At 31.8% G+C, this 18,225-nt stretch overlaps 2 protein-coding genes and 1 non-coding gene across 7 annotated transcripts in view; 2 read left to right on the top strand and 1 right to left on the bottom strand.

Annotated features, from left to right (window-relative positions):
• Positions 1–15,749, top strand: part of LOC125071788 (putative uncharacterized protein DDB_G0282133) — a 54,207-nt gene extending 38,458 nt beyond the window's left edge. The window contains exons 1-2 of one of the 5 annotated variants that reach the window (XM_047682200.1): positions 1,787–1,817; positions 12,421–15,749. In XM_047682200.1, the coding sequence (XP_047538156.1) occupies positions 12,421–15,642 (3,222 nt within the window). In that variant the 5' untranslated portion in view covers positions 1,787–1,817 and the 3' untranslated portion in view covers positions 15,643–15,749. Of the gene's footprint in view, positions 1–1,786; positions 1,818–10,893; positions 11,026–11,998; positions 12,290–12,420 lie in introns of those variants that run through there. The other 4 variants (XM_047682183.1, XM_047682192.1, XM_047682166.1 and 1 more) reach the window with 4 other exon arrangements.
• On the top strand, positions 2,536–2,608 carry Trnak-cuu. The gene has a single exon. It is a non-coding gene; the product is annotated as a tRNA-Lys (tRNA).
• Positions 15,750–16,214: 465 nt separating the features above from the next.
• LOC125072183 (uncharacterized protein C1orf131) lies at positions 16,215–18,096 on the bottom strand. The gene is made up of 3 exons (XM_047682710.1): positions 17,696–18,096; positions 17,034–17,224; positions 16,215–16,436 (listed from the first exon to the last, which is right to left on the bottom strand). The coding sequence occupies exons 1-3, from the start codon at positions 17,952–17,954 to the stop codon at positions 16,374–16,376; spliced, it is 513 nt and encodes a 170-aa protein (XP_047538666.1). The 5' UTR covers positions 17,955–18,096; the 3' UTR covers positions 16,215–16,373.
• Between the last annotated feature and the right edge of the window lie 129 nt (positions 18,097–18,225).

The following is an 18,225-nucleotide window of genomic DNA, read 5'->3' on the forward strand; positions in this document are numbered from 1 at the left end:
ACCCAGAACAATACCCTATATTTAGGTAGTCTGATATAACCTCAACTTACTTCAGTCAGTCGGCCTTGCTGCGGGACACGTGTCTTGATGTCACGCTGAGTCATCGAACTATCGGTCACGGGCGCTGTCGATTCCGCAGATTCGATGTTACCTTCATATCTTACCTTGGAATGTTTCACTTTTTACATAGTAATGCGTCTGTTCATTTCCTCGAATTTGTCATAATGAACAGTTCCCACAGTCGTTATTCGTATTTTCGTTCGTTATTTGGTACTACATATGGAATAATAATATCGATTAGACGACATATCATCACATCAAGAAAAGACCCTGGATTTAACGATCTTGATGACATGAGAAACATGGAGAATATTTTACAGATTTTTTTTACACATAAAAAGGTATAGCATTGCCATCAATTTAATAGTCTTTTCAATTGTACATCATGTTACATTATTAATTAGGATATATTACATTTTTGAACAAGGAACGGATTCAACATGAGTTTTACGGTAGCTTGAAGAATGGTATTCAAACGGACATATTTAAAACAAAGAATCACACCTATGTGTCCACCATCTTAAGGTGTCATACACAATAACACAACGAAGCTATCAGATAATATATAGTCATATACAATGTATATTCTCTATGTAGAAAGCACTTGTACTTATTGAGGCAATAAAATCACTCAAACCGGATATGGTTCCGTTAAAATATTAAGTAATGCAACGATTATATAAGTTGCACTTCGAGTTTGCACAAACGAATAAGGGAGTTTAAATGTTACTAATATTTTTATATCTTATAGTCTCGACGTCATAATTAACCCGCATAAAATAAAGAGTTGAGAAAAGTCTTTAATCGTGACTAAAGAAAACGAGGAAGACACCACGTTTTCTAACTTAAATCATGCCATTACTAGATGTAGATTTTATCTCCCTTTCTTTGCGTTAGATGCGCGGACGCATTCTTGTGTTAGAAGAAAGCTCCACTCAACCTTGAAAGCTTTCGCAACTGAGCAACCGGTTCGAATAAGGAACTTAAAAAGGGGCGCACGAGTACGTCTGTTCAAAGGCCACACATGGTCTTTGCGTATACCATATAAACCATTAACACATATATACTATAAACTTCGTTTACAAATTAATACATTTACAAATTAATTGTCAAAGTAACTTGTATGTTTTTAAGGTACGCTCACAAATGAGGTGACGATTTTTTTATCGATTAACCTAACCTAACCATAGTATTTTATTATTGCCTATATCTGGCTATATTTTATTTCTGAGTTCTCCCGCGTTAGGAATGCTCTGACATGTTTCTGGATTACTGATCATCATGATCGCCAAATTTGCATTGCCAACTAAATAACTACGAAGTAATCGGTTATAAAATAAATATTTACGATCAAATGAATTGTATTAATTTATGCAATTAATTTTTATCCATTTTTCAAAGGTCAATCGTAAAATTATCGTCTTAAGATTTTTATATACATACATACATATGTCATAATTATAAAAAAATATATATAAAAACCGTCATTAATGATTTGCCTGTGTCAGCTAATATACATTGTATTTATTACGTGAAAAAAAAATGCCAGAAAAATATGCATTTATTGCTATTTATATATTGACGTCACCTTATCAGTTATTTCTGAAGTCGTTGACTGTCAAGTGCCAAAGCAAAGAAAACAATACGTTCTCGTACATATCTATAAGATATAATAAATTTGTTTTGTTCATAAATATTCATTTTAATTGTAAATTTCTAGTGCTAAATAAGTGTTATAGTTTGTATATTAAATCTGGGTAAGTCTTCTAAACACGGGTTACGATTAAAACAGAATCGTCTAGTTTTCATTGAGGCTGAAATTGTTCGTCTAAAGCGGAATCACACAAAAAATCACATTCAATTTAAGAGCGGCGAAGATATAACGTAATAATTTATTCCAATCCAAGAAACAAATAAATGAACCTTAGATTTAAGTATTCCATGTAATTTGCTAATAGTTCAGCTTAATTGTACATTACTAACAGTTCTTGATTAATACACTTTTAATTTATTTATTCCACTTAACAACTGGTATTCACTTTAATTTTACATCAACGTTCCGATAGCAATTTCGTCGATGTTTAAAACACGTTTTTCTTAAAACCATATTGTATCTATATCGTAGATTATTCAAGATCTCGACCAATGATATCACGTCTATTCGATGACAAACATTTTTTACCTCATTTTCGTCCTCTTGCTGTTGGAATGGCTATATGTATATCTATAGTTTAATATTATTATTTAATAAAAATATTATATTTATTACTAACATATATTATAATATTTTATTTAATAGTATTAATGACGTAAATATTAAAATTGTTATACGATTACAGTTTGTCTGAAGCAGGTAATCGATACGTTGGCCAACAGCCGCGTTCACTGTTAATTAACACATCAACATTATTGAACCGTAAACATCTCGTTTTACTTATTTCACATCTAGTCCACTATTTCGTTACGTTTACATCAGCCCGGCTAGCTCAGTCGGTAGAGCATGAGACTCTTAATCTCAGGGTCGTGGGTTCGAGCCCCACGTTGGGCGCATCCCTTTTTTTTAATTATTAAAAAAAAAGACTAAATTATTTTATATTTATAACTGATTGTTGTTAGAAATGCTAATATTTATTTTTTTATTACTACGTAATATCACCAAACCTTTTTAAAAAATAGTTTTTGTTCAGAAGTGAGACATTAATGATACATTAATTTACATAATACAAATAAATATAGTTTTTCGGTAAAAAAAAAAAATAATTTATAAAATGAAACGCATACTATTTATAAAGACGTATGGAATACAATCCTTTGCGTCGATAAAAAGTTGCAACACAAAAAAAAAACATAAAGTACACTTTTGAACTGCGAACCTTTTCCATTCTAAATTAAAATGTATATGCAGTATCTTAAAGCAAATCTTTCTTAAGTGAAAAATTATTATAATTAGTCATAGCAATAATAATAATAATAATGATACGCGATGAATTGATTTTCATTAGCATTCATCACAGAGAGACAGTTATGGTCTATTACTTAACCTGCGACTGTGAAAGTCGGGTGTGGTCGCAGATATACATAATTGTAACTACCGACCACCCATGACGAGCGTAATTAAATGTACACAGATTATAAATACTAAAGATAAAAATAAAACTATAATAAGCTTTCCCGGGCGATACGGTTACGGGGATGGTATTGGATTTGTTATTCTCTATACACATGTAACCTCCTTGCGGAATTATGAAAAAAAAACAAATTTTGGAATGGGTTATAAATCTATACTAATATTATAAATGCGAAAGTAAGTCGGTCTGTCTGTCTGTCTGACGACTAACCGGTAAAAAACGAGCAAAGACAATGGTAGTCACCATTGTACATTGTACTATACTAGTTGTAAAACAAATATCAGGATTTAAATCGTCATCATAGGTTAAAAATTTTGTGCCATCGGTCAGCCAAAGGTAGTGTTTAAATGGCTATCTGACAGTAAGTTCTAGACCGTTCCGTAGTAAGTTCAGCCACTACGAATTCTTATATATTTTAGTGTCATGATGTCACGGATTAAATAAAACACGAAAGAGATTGATTAGTCGAGATGATTAGTGGAAAATTTTATGAAATTGTGGCGTCTGGGTTAATTTTATAATTAATTTAATGATTAAAGATTATATATTTTGTCTCTTCTTGAAATATGTAAAAGTTACAATATTTTCAAGGACTGTAAATCTGTCGCTGCCAAGCCCTTCACATACCAATTATAAATAACTATTTATAACTAGTTTTCGTCCGCGGCTTTTCTCACTTTTTAAGGTTTGGTTGTAAGGTATTATTGATACAGTATATTTATAAATCATAGCCTATATGTATTGATGTGTAAGCTATATTATTCTAAAGTTTCATTAAAATCAATTCAGTAGTTTTTGCGTGAAAGAATACCGAACATCGATACATACAAACTTTCGCCTTTATAATTTTATTGGTTTCGGTTAGGAATTTGTAATTATACTTATGTCTGTATCAACTATGTGTATGTATGGCTTCTTAGTCTCCTAGTATTGTATTGTTACAACGTCTCCGTCCACTTTTACAATATAATGTCTAAATAATATCATGTCTGTCTAACAATATATAAAATAAGTAGTTGTGGCCTTCGGTTTTGAGCCTGTTTCAGATTTAGGTATAAAAGGTAACCTGTCTATATATAGGGTTCAAACTTGCTACATATCAAATTTTCTTCAGTGGTTGTGAAAACCTTACAAACAGACAGATAGAGTTACTTTCACATTTATAATATTAGTATCGATTACTTAACAGAAAAAAAAAAAAACAAATAATATAATAGAAATGGCTTCAGATCTATAGAACATTCAAATGCAACATAAATATGACTGTGTTATTTACGTAGCGGTAATTATATTTTTAATTTAGATAATGTGGTCAACACTAAGTATTCTTAAGTGTTATTAAAAACATTATCTAAAATTTTAATGTTCGATACCGTCATTAAAAAGTAATGTGCAACTGTACATCGAAATGATTTCCTTCTAATAAATTATACGCCTCATAATATAAACAATATCTATATCTTTACATATATATATATGTATATAAATCTTATGTACGTGTGTATGTAACTAAACTCCTCCTACACAACATATACCGTGCTGTGTGTATTTGATACGAAAAAATATTCAACCGTGCAAAGACGCCACGGACAGTTAGTGTTATACAAAATTGTAAAGTTAATTATAATGTATTTTTTTATCTGTGTGACGTTTCATTTGTCTTTTGTCTTCGAATTAGTTTTTGAATGTTCAGTTACCACGTACCACTTCTAAGCTTTCTTTTCTCTGTATCATAACAAGTTATGTACTGAATCTGGCATTAAGAGCCTAAGGCTTCTTCGTTTAAATTTTGACACTTGCTCAGAGGTAAGGAAACGCTGAATAAACATAATCCGTTTATCTTGAATTCATCTGTAGGTGTTTTTATTTATACAAATATTATAACTTTGAAAGTAATACTGTTATGGGAGTTACGCTTCCAAAACATGAGTACAACACACACAACACAGGATGAAGCATGTTTAAACCCCAAGATAGGATTTAGGCTAGTTTTTATACCTAAAAGCTGCAAAGACCCCCGCCCCCTACAATTAGGCGAAAACGTCGTCTATGTACATTTATACGTTAACAAAATGTTTTGTTTTTAGTCTTATTTTAAAAACTTAATGACTAAATGACTTGCTGACTACCATTCAAACAATACGGAGCCAAAGTCATACGAATCAATCGATCACCCTTTTTTGGAAAAATATAAACAATACAATAAATACAAGTAGGTACGTATTTAAAATAAGCACTATCTGAATTTCAACGCATTATGCTACTAGAATTACTGATACATAAAAATTAATATCTCATTTATGTGCAAGGTTAAATAAATGTCAAGAAAAAAATCTTTAAATAAATTAAAAAGCTTAACGCTCGCATTTCTATCTATAAACTTTAAATACATTCTGAACTTAAATGGTGTTTGAATGACCATTCAAAAGTGCCTCAATGACCCTATTTGAATATTAAATATTATGAATTCGATTTTGATATCTTTATATAGTATAGTTCACATAATATAGCATACATAATGAAGCCTAAAGAAATAGGGACAAATGTTAACATATCGATCAGGAAGAAGAAACTTACACCGCGGTCGAAATTCGATCCGAATAACCTTTTTATAAGTGTTAAGTGTTCTCTTCGAAGGCTATACGCAAGATTATATTCGCGGACGATGTCACGTGTCTCGAAAACCTTAACTACTACTCGACTAGAACAATGACGTGATTCACCTTAATAAATATACGTTTAAATTAAATAAGGTGATGGTGTTTATAATATTGTCACCTAGCCTGATGATGAGGAGCTCGTCCGAGCGATTTCGATCACGGCGAAGACTCTTAAGAGACACCAACAAATTACGCAGGACATACTATATTGCAGTGTTCCTGATTTCCTCTTATAATTCGATGGGACGGCAAATCCGATAGACATGCTTTCCGAGGCACGTGAGTGTACTTACATACTTCCAACTATTAGACCAGATTTACTTGGTGGTAGGGCTTTGTGCAAGCCCGTCTCGGTAGGTATTGCCCACTTATCAGATATTCTACCGCCATAAAGGAGTACTCATTATTGTTGTATTCCGGTTTGAAGGGTAAGTGAGCCAGTGTAACTACAGGTACAAGGGATATAACATCTTAGTTCCCAAGGTTGGTGGCGCATTTACGGTGGTGACTATTTACCATCAGGTGGGCCATTTGCTCGTCCGCCTACCGATATCATAAAAAAAGACCCGAATCTAAAAACAATTAGAAAATCATCCTACGACATGTACACTCATTTAATTTTTTAATGTACTTAAAGTATTATCATATTAAACGTTCCGGTTTTGCTTTTATCAATGAAAACTCGATATTATGCTTGAGAATGTCGACACGTCCGCTCCGTGAGGATGAGAATTGAGAATCGTAATCATATCGAAACATGACGAGCTCTTCTTGATAAATAGTAAATGAAACCAGTATATTTAATAATGATAAGAGAAATTTAATTCGAACAGCCTCTGAATAACTCACCGCAGGCCATATTGAGGAAAATAATCGGAATTCTGTTTGTATGTTGCAAATTGCCGGATATATGTGCAGGTTTCCTTAAGAAATTATCCTACACCGCCAAGAACGACATGAATTATGAACAGAAATTTTACCGGAGTTAGCCCTGCGACTTTTGATCAAAATCTCTCTTGTACACATCGACTATATAATACTTGGCTTTAAAATAAAAAATAACTTTATTGACTAAACTTGCGTGGTGTGTAACAACCTTAAAAGATATAAAAAAGAACCGTACACAGTATATAACCGTCTTCCCAGTTCAGTACAAAAGTAAAGCTTTGGAGTTCACTCCATCACACTGTTCCAATGCGTTCATTCATATGCGGGACATAATCGCATCTCAGCCTTTAAATTGAATCTATGATATGATAAGACGTAGAAAAAAGCGTGTATCACACAACGATACGCATATGTAGCGGGCAGTGTCTGATGAATATTCAGTTCTAGATAAGAAAAGAAAGTTCGTTGCACAGAGTAATAAAACATATGTGCACTATTAGCGGCCATTGTAACATAATAATTTATGCTTAGTTAAGCGTATTATTCAGTGGTTTGAATACTGAGGATGTATTATTAATAGAAGTATTATTAATAGAAGTGATATTAATGGAAATTCGTTATTTGATTTGTAGTGTTATTCTGTAAGAAGTAATAGCTCGTAACTCGCCATAGAATACGACCGTGAGGTGCCATAAAGTGATACACGCATCTAAATATCGTATCACCAGAGGTTGGTAACATTTCACGAGACACGAAGTCGGTTCTTACTTAGTACTACAGTTCTGGACTATCTAGAGAGGTTGCACCCAATTCAACTTATATAAGCACACAATATAAACCAAATGATAAACTCCTTAATCTCTTTGTAATCATATAAATCACTTAGTACTCTCACGAACGTAATGATTAAGAGTTTATCCTAATGCTAAAAACAAAGCCCTTCTATCAACGTCGGCATGATCTAGTTGAAATTGTTAAACAACACTCAATCGATTTCTGTTAGCGCGAACCAATATATCAAATTAAATGTTTGATAACTGTACTTTTACCGTCTTCGTTTCATCACGATCAAGACGAAAATAAATGATTTAGTCGAAAAGAAATGAGATTATTTATAAAATTCGGTATTGAAATTTTATTGGAACCCTTGAGTTTTCTGTTTGGTATGATTTTATATTTTATCAAATAAATATATAATAATAAATATATATGTATATATATATAAAGAAAAGAAATAAACAAATATTTGCATGCAGCTAAGTAACTAAGTTAGTTTTTCAGTTTTAACAGAAAATAGGAATATATATATATATATATATATAGGAATAAATTAAAAACGAAAAAATATCAACCGCCCAATAATATTGTACTGACATGGGCAAACGGTTCCTCCCCCTCTTGAGACATGGTTTGGAGTTCTTTCCACCTCGCTGATTCACTGTCGGTCGGGGGACATGTGTACCTCATACTGTTTTCCTTCAATGTCGAGCGCGATATGAATTATAAACACAAATTAAGCAGATGAAAAGTCTCCGATGCTTAACAGGATGATAACCAATGAACTTCGGTTAAGACTTAAATTTTTATTATTTACAATATAAATTTTAAAATATTTGCATAGTAATATTTATCCAGCTCAGGCCTCCTTTCCGCGATATGAAACCTTTGTCAATATTGTATGAAAAAAAAAAAATGATCTGTTGCTCTTTTACTGTCCGAAAAAGACAAACAGACTGACATTTATAATAATACCAGCGATCAGAATGTAAAAGGTAAATTTTATTTATAGAAAATGCTTTAAATAAATATTTTATTTACTTCGATAAAAAATAATATACCTACTGTGAAAAATAAAGGTAAATTAGGAACGGCATTCGCCTTGTAACGGGAATAGAACCGAATGATAGGGGAACAATTTTTAGAGGTAATAGAAAGCAGTATTTCAAGGTAATAGGTAAAGTTTAGGGGTATGAAAGAATTACGATTTATAAGATATTTGGCATACGGAATATAAATAGTGATCGTTGTTCATGTTTACATTATAAGTATTTTTTTCAAAATATGTGGTTTTATCTTTATAAATGATTTAAAGTGATAATGCACGGTTTTAAGATTTCGCATGTTGATTGAGGTTTTTTTTTTTAAAGTATAGAATTGATCTGCTTAAATTATTTTTACAACGGTACTAAAAAGAATATAATAATAAAAACATATGCCTACATGAAAAAAAAAGTTAAGAAATCGAAATTAAATTTCGAACCTACTCGATATCTTTAAAAACATACTTAAATAATGTATATGTTTATAATCCGATAAATTGGGGAAAGTTCATCTTCATTTCGCAGTTATATGGTAGCACTAGCGCACCGTATATGGTAGGACTACTTTCATTTTTATTATGACTTTTCCCGACGGACGTGGGCGGGTGTTAACATACGAACAAAGAAAAGTCAAACAATTATACCGTTTTTTATATGTACAAGTAATTTAATTTTAGGTCAACCGAGCGTCTACGTTAATCATCTCACATCTTGATTACAGTATGTCAAACACGTTGAAGATTATATTTTAAATTTAACATACAACACGAATATTTTTAAATTATATTAATACGAAATATATCGTTGATATATATGTTCCTGAGAAGATATTTGAGATGTGTAGGTTTCCTATATAATCGTAACGTTCACATAAAATCTTTTAGTGTCTTAATCATGTAACGCGTTCAATTGTAACTAATTTTATCATATTCAATAACAAAACTCTTTGCCGTCAAAATTATCTTATATTCCCTCAAAATAAGATCGTAGTCAATTATAAATTGTTAAAAAAAAAATTGAACCGTACATAATTTCAAACGAAAATTAAATTTCGAACGCGTACACATTGTTTTTGTTTATTATATTACTCGAGTACAAAGTCCAAAGCAAAGCGTTGTTATTGTTATTATTATAATTTATGTAATATTTGTTTATAAACTGTACTACGAGACTTAACTGCTGAGTGCGTAAACAAAACATACGTATCATAACATTGCAGTATACGAATGCAAAAAATCATATTACAGAGAAATAGCAATCGTTCAAAGGGCAATGGTACAAAAACTAATACTACTGCAATTGACTTCGCTATCATATTCATTATATTTGAAGACGACTGGATAATGGGCAGGGAGTAGCACAAGGCCATTATATGATTATTTAAGTACCACAAAAAGAAGAAAATTATGTTATTTAACTAGCTGTGCCCGCGACTTCGTGCGCGTTTGAATTTAATAAAGAAGCGTTACTTTATTATTATTTTACATATAATTCCTAAAGCCTAAGTTACTCCTTATTACATCAGCTATCTGCCAGTGAAAGTCTCGTCAAAATCGGTCCAGCCTTTCCAGAGATTAGCCGGAACAAACAGACATACAATCAGACAAAAATTGTAAATGTTATTTAGGTATATGTACCGTGTATACATACATATGCATTTAGTAAAACGCGGTTATGTTAATATTACAAACAGACACTCCAATTTTATTATATGTATATACGTACTTATTTATATATATTTTATTATACGTATATTTTAGATATGCGTACTTTATACAAATTAATTTAATAATTATATTAATGTAGTATTCAAAAAAATAATTAAAAATTTTGATAGTGCTAAGTTTTAACTGTGGTTGTATTTTGTAAATATTAAACATTATTTTACATAATGAATATTTTTTTTCTTATATAATTTGCGCACCGACGACGTAACGGTTGATTTTATTATTAACGCCATGTAAGTCCATATTAACGATTTCCTTCGGATGACATTTAATATTTATATTGGGACAGTTCATTGGACTCACATTCATTAATTTCACTGCGACGTAAAAAATATACTATATTTTAACTAAAAGCCTAAATACATTGAGCGATGGATAGTTATGAAACGATTTATCTCTTTCTAACATCCGCAATTAGACATACGATAGAGGAAGACGAAGCGTTGTGTTTATATACTAAGATTATTAGTAAGGTTAAGCTTTCATAGCATGTCACATTAAAATTCAGTTTTCTGCGTGCCGCATCGAAAGATAGACATTATTTTTAAAGTTTCAGTTATTTAATTTAAACATAGTGCTCTTATATATATTACTTAGTGGTATGACTTTGTGCAAACCCGTTTGGGTGGATTGGTTTGTTGTGTTTCGATTTTAAAAGTGAGTGAGCCAGTGTAACTCTAGGCACAAGAGACATGTCATGTTTATTCCGAACGTTGGTTACGCATTGACGATGTTAGTAATGGTAAATACTTCTTTTAATAAATTTAATAAACTTATTAAATTAAAAATATTATCTTCTGAGAGGATAGCAACTCATCAATTATTCATCCACGAACTTAACTTGGTGGTAGGGCTTTGTGCAAGTCCGTTTGGATAGATTCCACCTACCAAACGGATATTCTTAAGCCATACAGCAATATTTACAGCAGTACTTAGTATAGTTGTGTTCGGGTTTGACGTAAAATTTTAGTTCTCAAGGTCAGTGGCGTATGGGCCATGTAAGAAATGGTTAATATTTCTTACAGCGCAGTGGGTCCACTAAACATCAAATAGCTCATTTGGCCCGCCTACCTATTCCTATAACAAAGATATCAGACGTCATTACTCTGCACTCTAATGTTCCATTAAAAAAAAGAACTAGTGTTATGCAGACGCAATGTATAAGATCCCATGTATAAAGACGTGGTTGGTACTTATTTCAGTACCAGACACCTTCGGAAACCCATTTGCTCGTCTGCCTTTTAAACTAATTATGATAAAACATATTTATTTATCACTAAACCTTCATACGCATATCGATTTGTATTCATTATGCAACGATTTATTATACTAATTATCGCTATAAAACATAAAAGTAATAAATAACTACTCAATTCACCCAGAATGTTCAACGCGAGCGCATTCAGGACTTGGGTCTCAAATCTGACCACCTTCGAATTCAGTTGTCACGTGAGATAATTAAAATGATTTATATTTAAAAGATTGAGTTGTATTTTTTCCGAGGCAAACAACGTAAAACGTCACGTGTCTCACTTTCACGTGAATATAATTTTTTTTATTTTAAGGTGTCCGGTAAGACTTCATTAGTCGTAAGATGATTTCAGAAAAGGAGGTGAAGTAAAAGTTGTTCCAATTCGTTAATAATGTTTCCGAATTGAATACATTGTATAATTAAAACTATACCGTTGAAAATTTGTTTAGTTTTGATATCTATCTGAGCAAAATTAATTAGATTTAATTTATAAAACTTATCAATCTCAGACGTAGATTTGTGAAATAAGTGCTTATTCCGCTTTCGATAACAGTTTCCTGATACCGTTGACCTCCTTATCGAATTCGTTACGGACTTTGTACGAGACATCCACATAAGCAGATCTCTTATGTCGTTGCATATTCAAAACAATATCACAATTACATACTACATCCAGTACACCGAGTGTGTACACTTTCATCGTTATTTTGATGAAAACGTGCGAATCTCGGTCTTGACATTTCGATTAACTGTTGTAAGCCCTCTATTGAAATGTCTTCTAGGCTTAAATGTCGATCTTTATCCAAATGACATTAAAACCTTTATAGTCTATCTGAAGTTTGAATAATTAAAACGTTTATTTATTGAATATTCTTTTATTTTCAGATGGATAGCAGTTCAGAAGCGATGGAGCTGAGACGGGAGTTGGACGCCGTGAGAAGCGCGCTACAACAACAGTCGGAATCCGTCTTGAAGCAAAGGCATCAGCTCGTCGAAGCTAGTCAAACTCTCGCCGCTCGGGACAAAGAAGCTGCTCAAGAGAGACGTCTAAGACAAGATCAACTTGCAATAGTACTACGTTCCTTAGTTTTACTTGAGTCCCGATTGAGCAGGGAGCAAAAACAAATTAAAGTATCGCTCTTGCAAAAAGAAAAAATCATTAAATCGCAACAAGAAGAAATCGTTAAATTAAAGGCCCGAAAGTCATACTGTAGTAATTGTCAACAAATTCTTGGATTTACGAGCGAACAAACAAATATCGAGACTGACCCAGAATTTCAGAGTTTAGAAAGTACTGACTCCAGATTTCAAAATAATTTTGTTCGAAGCTGTAGCTACCGTGAAAGAAAATCACCACCGGCTTTCCAAAAAAATACTAGGTTAAGTAAAAGTTTCCAACTGCCCAAGAACGATATTGTTTACGGAAACTCTAGTTCAAGCGAGGAAGGCAACACTGCAAGTGTCTGTAGCAAAGGTACATTTATCAAAAATAAACAAGCCTTTGTCAGGCGAGACGTTTTCAGAAGATCTAGAAAGTATTCCGGGAGAAAGAATAACGGAAAGAACAATGACAATGGACAAAAAAAAGTATACAATAATCAAGTTAATAGCAGTAGCGCTGAAGATTCTATTAGTATGAATTATCATGTAAATCATGAAGACACTGATCTTACAGCTAGCCAAATAGCAAGTGATATAAGAAAAGCATCATTAAAAATAGATCAGCTCATTGGTGAGGCAGCTAAAAAAGATAGCGAAAATACTCAGAGTGACTCTGATAAAACATATTCGACTAAAATGGAGAGACTACATGGGATAAAAAGGCAAGCGTCTGATGAAATAAAAGCTAACAGACAAATTTTCTTAAATAAAGTTTTAAGCGATGATGGAGATGAAAAACCTTGGTATTGCAATGTCAGTGACCCTGAACAAGAAATCGATTGTCTTAACCAAAGAGTTCCACTCCAAAACACAAAATCAAAATCCACCGATAATCTTATAATGTCCGGCTTAAACAGTGGAATTCTAAATGCAGAGGTCGTATCTGCTAAAAACGAAGTTCTTTGTAATAATATCATGAAAAATAATGATACGTACAATTCCAGTTTCGATGTGAGAAGTAACACTCCCAATGATAATAAAGAGACAGCTACAACAGAAGTAAGTGAAAATTGGTATGCAAGCACTAGTGATGCCGATGACACTCCACCGAATGAAATTTATAAAAATAACCCTGTTTTGGAATGTGTAAATCAAATTTTACTTCAAAACTCTTTAGATGACAGTAGTAATGACAATTCCAAATCAAGTGAAGCGCCGAGTCCAAGTCCGAAAGCGGCAACAAAACGTGTTCAATTTTCTACACTGAATAGCATTTCATATGAAGATAAAATTAGAGTCAGTCCAGGCACTAATCATACTTTACCAAGAGCAGACAAAAGAGCAAACAAAATCGTCAAATTTAGTTTAGAAACAGCTTCAGAACACAGTTATGAAGTTCCAAACACTGCTCAAGGCTTCCAATACGAGATACAGAGCATTTATAGTAATGAGTATGAACCCATTATAACTAAGAATACTGAGCCAAAAACTGTACCACTGCCGCGTGTAGCGATAAACTCTGAAAAAGCGTCCGTTCCCAAAATAAAGGGATCAATTGTAAAAAATATTGCTGCAAATATTGAAAGTCGCAATCTTATGAATACAATGGACACGAAGATGGATAACAATCTAGGTTCGATGAAAATATTTAACAAAAGAAAAGTGCCACGAACTCCACCTGCACTGCCGCCTAAGCCAAAGAACTTGTCAGCTAAATGGAAAGCTGAAAATTCCGTCAGACCAGCGATGGAGCTTTTAGACTCTGAAGCCGTTGCGGCTAATCAACGGGTTGCAGATGTTAAGACGAGAAACGTGGGGCAAGTGGCTACAGCAAAAAATGTGGAACCGGACTACTGTTCCATTTCAGAGATAAATGTTCCAGTAGTCAGCAATGGTAAAAGAGAGTTGCTACTCACGCAGCCCACAGTTGAAATTCATAATGAACAGTACCCAATCCATACAACGGCTCAAAAAGACAGCGTGGCTAAAGTGATATCCTTGCCTAGAATACAAAATAAGATAAGTGACAAAGATATACCAAAACTTCCGCATGTCACTGAAATCATTATTCCAGATGAAGACGATAAGCCGAATGAAGATAATCGGTCTTTAAACCAAACAACTAAGAGTTACTTAGCTAATTTTAATATACATGCTATGCAGCCAAAACTGGACCCACGTGGTTCCATTCAAATGGGCAATACGGTATCGTCAATTCTTTCGGAAATCAACAAAGGTGCCAAAACAGGTGGCAAACAGATTAACTTGACGGAATTGGATAATCAATTTAATCAAGTTCCGGGAAAAAATAACGCTGAACCACGTAAAGCTGATTATTTTGACGAGATAGACAAATTCGATTTGTCACAAGATTTCGAAGAGTTTAAAATAGATGATGAACTCGGCAGTATAGTCGCAGAGGAATATCGCATTAGCTCTGGAAGCAGCGACGGTTCCGTGACTGACGTAGTGACCGAAAACCTTACCATTGTACCTGAAACTAATAATCAGCATAATAATGCCGGCAACGTAAATGAAAATGAGAAAATCGAGCCATTTCGTGACTGCAATGAAAATGTGAATAAGGGCTTGTCAAAAAACGCTAAGCTTTCAAACAAACCTGATCTTTTATCCAACATAGAAAATGTCGAGACAGAATCCGTAAGGAATTCCGATATCGAATCGAGCAACTCATCCGGAAGCAATAGTGGTTCATACAATACGGTTAAATGTGAACCGAGAATGATTTTAAATAACAATGCTGATCTTAATTATAATAAAAATAAAGGATCTTTTGATTTCTTCTTAGAGACATCAGGTCTTAGCTCGAAATCAATATTTACTCCTAGTAAGAATTATCTCGGTTTAAGGCCTCCGAGTGCCAATCACAAGAGTGTGTTAAAACCTAAGGATATAAAGATGAGAGTCAAAAATCCAATTGCAACGAACAAAATCAACGAAAAACCTATGACGACTGCTATTAAATACTTTGAACCTTATGTCTAACATAATACTATTTTATTATATTGTTATAATTTTATATTTTTTTTTAATTTTATTTATTGTAAAAAAATGAACTTGCCTGCATAATAATTTTATATTTATGTTAAAATGTGTGCTGTAAATATTATAATTTTACTTAGAAATACATAATATGATTAAATATTTGCTCGTTTAATTTTACCCCTAAAATTTACTCAATGAGTTAATATTCTCGCTTTTATAAATACTTGATTTTAAAAAGTTAATATGGAGATACATAAAACAACCAAATAAAAGTAATAACACTAGAATCTTTAAATATCTTGTTTATAAAAACAAAAAACAATGTTTTCTAAACAATGCACCATGAAAACTTACTATTGTTTATATAAAATGAGATGTGTTATACAATAGATGAATTCTTTTCAAGTATCAAAGTGAATATGTAACACCTTTATTATTGTTAGTCATTAATATTTGGTTTTTAAATTACCTCCATTTGAAGAATAGCCTCTATATTTACCTTAATTGTTATATTAAGATATATTTTGACATAGGGGTCCTTAATGAAAAATGACTTATCTCTTTCTAGTAATATAATTTCATAGTTTTTTGTCTTGCAAGATAAAAGAGTTCCTAATTTAATTACAAATTATTTTTATAAATATTAAGAAGGACTTAAGTCTGGAAAACAATAGATTAAGAGATTTTCACTTTATTCATATTTACAGTTTTTATTATAAATAAATACAATGCTATTTCTTTTTCTTCTTTCCTGATCCTTTGCTGTTGTTCTTTTTCAAGTCTTTCTTCTGTACCTGCAATGTTATTTAAGTTATTATTTATATTTAGTTAGTTTTTGTTTAGTTTATTTATGAATTAAAAATATTTTATAAAAGTTTTTGAAAAAGGGAATATGCAATCCATTAATAATTCCCATAGGCTTCGTAGAAACAATTCAGATTAGTAGAGTACAACAAGTCAGATTAGAAGTTTGAAAATATTCTTTAAAAATATTATACATGACATATATTTTATGTTTTTGTTTAGTTTTAGATAATAATATAATTAAATATATATGTATATATATGTATATATATATATATATATATATATATATATAAAGCAATGACTTGACATATTTACTTAATACACTGCTTGAACTTTAAAACAGACTTCAAAAGTCAAAGAAGATCTTTATTTTATAGAGGTGCAGTAAGAAAGGTTTCACCAATGTTATGACCTTACATTGGGATTATTAACAAACAGTTGAATCATTACTTATAGACCATCGAGATAAATAATATAATTATTCACTAACTATTATGTTATTAAACATTATTGAGATATGCATTCAATGAAAACACACAAAAATGTTTTATTTTCTGCAAATAAAGTTAGGCCTAATATTGTACCTTGCCATAATTGCTTAAGAAATGTCCGACATCATTATTCACACCCTTCTTTTTCTTTTTCTTAATTCCCCTGCTAAGGTTGCTCTTTGATATCATCATTTGTTTTTCGTCATTCAATTTTTGCTTCTCTTGCTTTCGTTTATTCATAAGCTCTTTATAATTGATATACTCTCGCTTAGGTGGTTTCGCTCCTGAAAATTAAAATGACATAAAGAAACATGAACTGAATATAAAGGAATGACAAATGATTTATATTAAAAGAAATATTACTACTTTATGAATAGTACTACTTATAAATTATTACTCAAACATTATATTTTGTTAAGGTAAGTTAAAAATATATATTGAAAATCATTTTTAAAATTAAAAATTAAAGTAATGTCCTACTGTTGGGAATGCCTCCTTTACTATTTACTATACGAGGTTTTGGGGAAAATACCACCTCTCTACTCCAAAGCAGATTAGTGGAACAGGCTTTCATCTTACAGATGTTTCCTCACCATGTTCTCCTTTATCGCCGAGCATTAAATATATTACAAACACATAAAAAATCAGTGGTGCTGGCCCAGTTTGAATCGCAATCGATGGTTGAGATTCATGTATTTTAACCAGAGGGGTATTTCGGTATGTACATTTAAAATGTTCATTTAACTAAAACTAACCTAAACTAACAGCCAAAGCTATTTTAGCTTCCTCCTTTTTTGTAGGATCAAAACCGGACATTCCAAATTTGACTATTTCGTGGCGTATTTTTTTTAATTCTAAATTCTGTTTTGCAGGCCCTGTTGCCTTATCTTCTTGATCATTTTCGCTTTCAACTATTTTTTTCTTTTTAGGTTTGTGTGCTTCGAATTTAACAACTTGCAAATTACTTTCGGCATTTTTCAAAGCAAGAGCTGCCTTAGTTAATACTAACGACATATTTATATTTTAATATTATATCACTTATATTTATATACACTATAAATAAGATTTTTACATTAATATAAATAACAAAACAAACACGTGCTCATGAATAGAAATAGAAGTAAACAACATTGTAATTTGTCAGTGTCAGTTGTTTTGTCAGTGGTCTAATTTTGTAGTAATGTGAACATGAACAACAAAGAGTATTTAATTATAACCACTACTTTTTGATAAACAGAACAGCCTTGTAATACATAATATAATTTGTATATAAAATACTTTTATA

The sequence above is a fragment of the Vanessa atalanta genome, chromosome 2 (assembly GCF_905147765.1).
Source record: "Vanessa atalanta chromosome 2, ilVanAtal1.2, whole genome shotgun sequence".
Classification (NCBI taxonomy): Eukaryota; Metazoa; Arthropoda; class Insecta; order Lepidoptera; family Nymphalidae; genus Vanessa; species Vanessa atalanta.

Excerpts from the sequence above, each read along its gene's own strand:
- LOC125072183 (XM_047682710.1), bottom strand. The coding sequence starts at position 17,954 with ATGTCGTTAGTATTAACTAAGGCAGCTCTTGCTTTGAAAAATGCCGAA. Across the intron at positions 17,225-17,695 it reads AGCTTTGGCTGTTAGTTTAG|GAGCGAAACCACCTAAGCGA; the intron begins GTTAGTTTTAGT and ends TTTAATTTTCAG. Across the intron at positions 16,437-17,033 it reads TCTTAAGCAATTATGGCAAG|GTACAGAAGAAAGACTTGAA; the intron begins GTACAATATTAG and ends ATAACATTGCAG.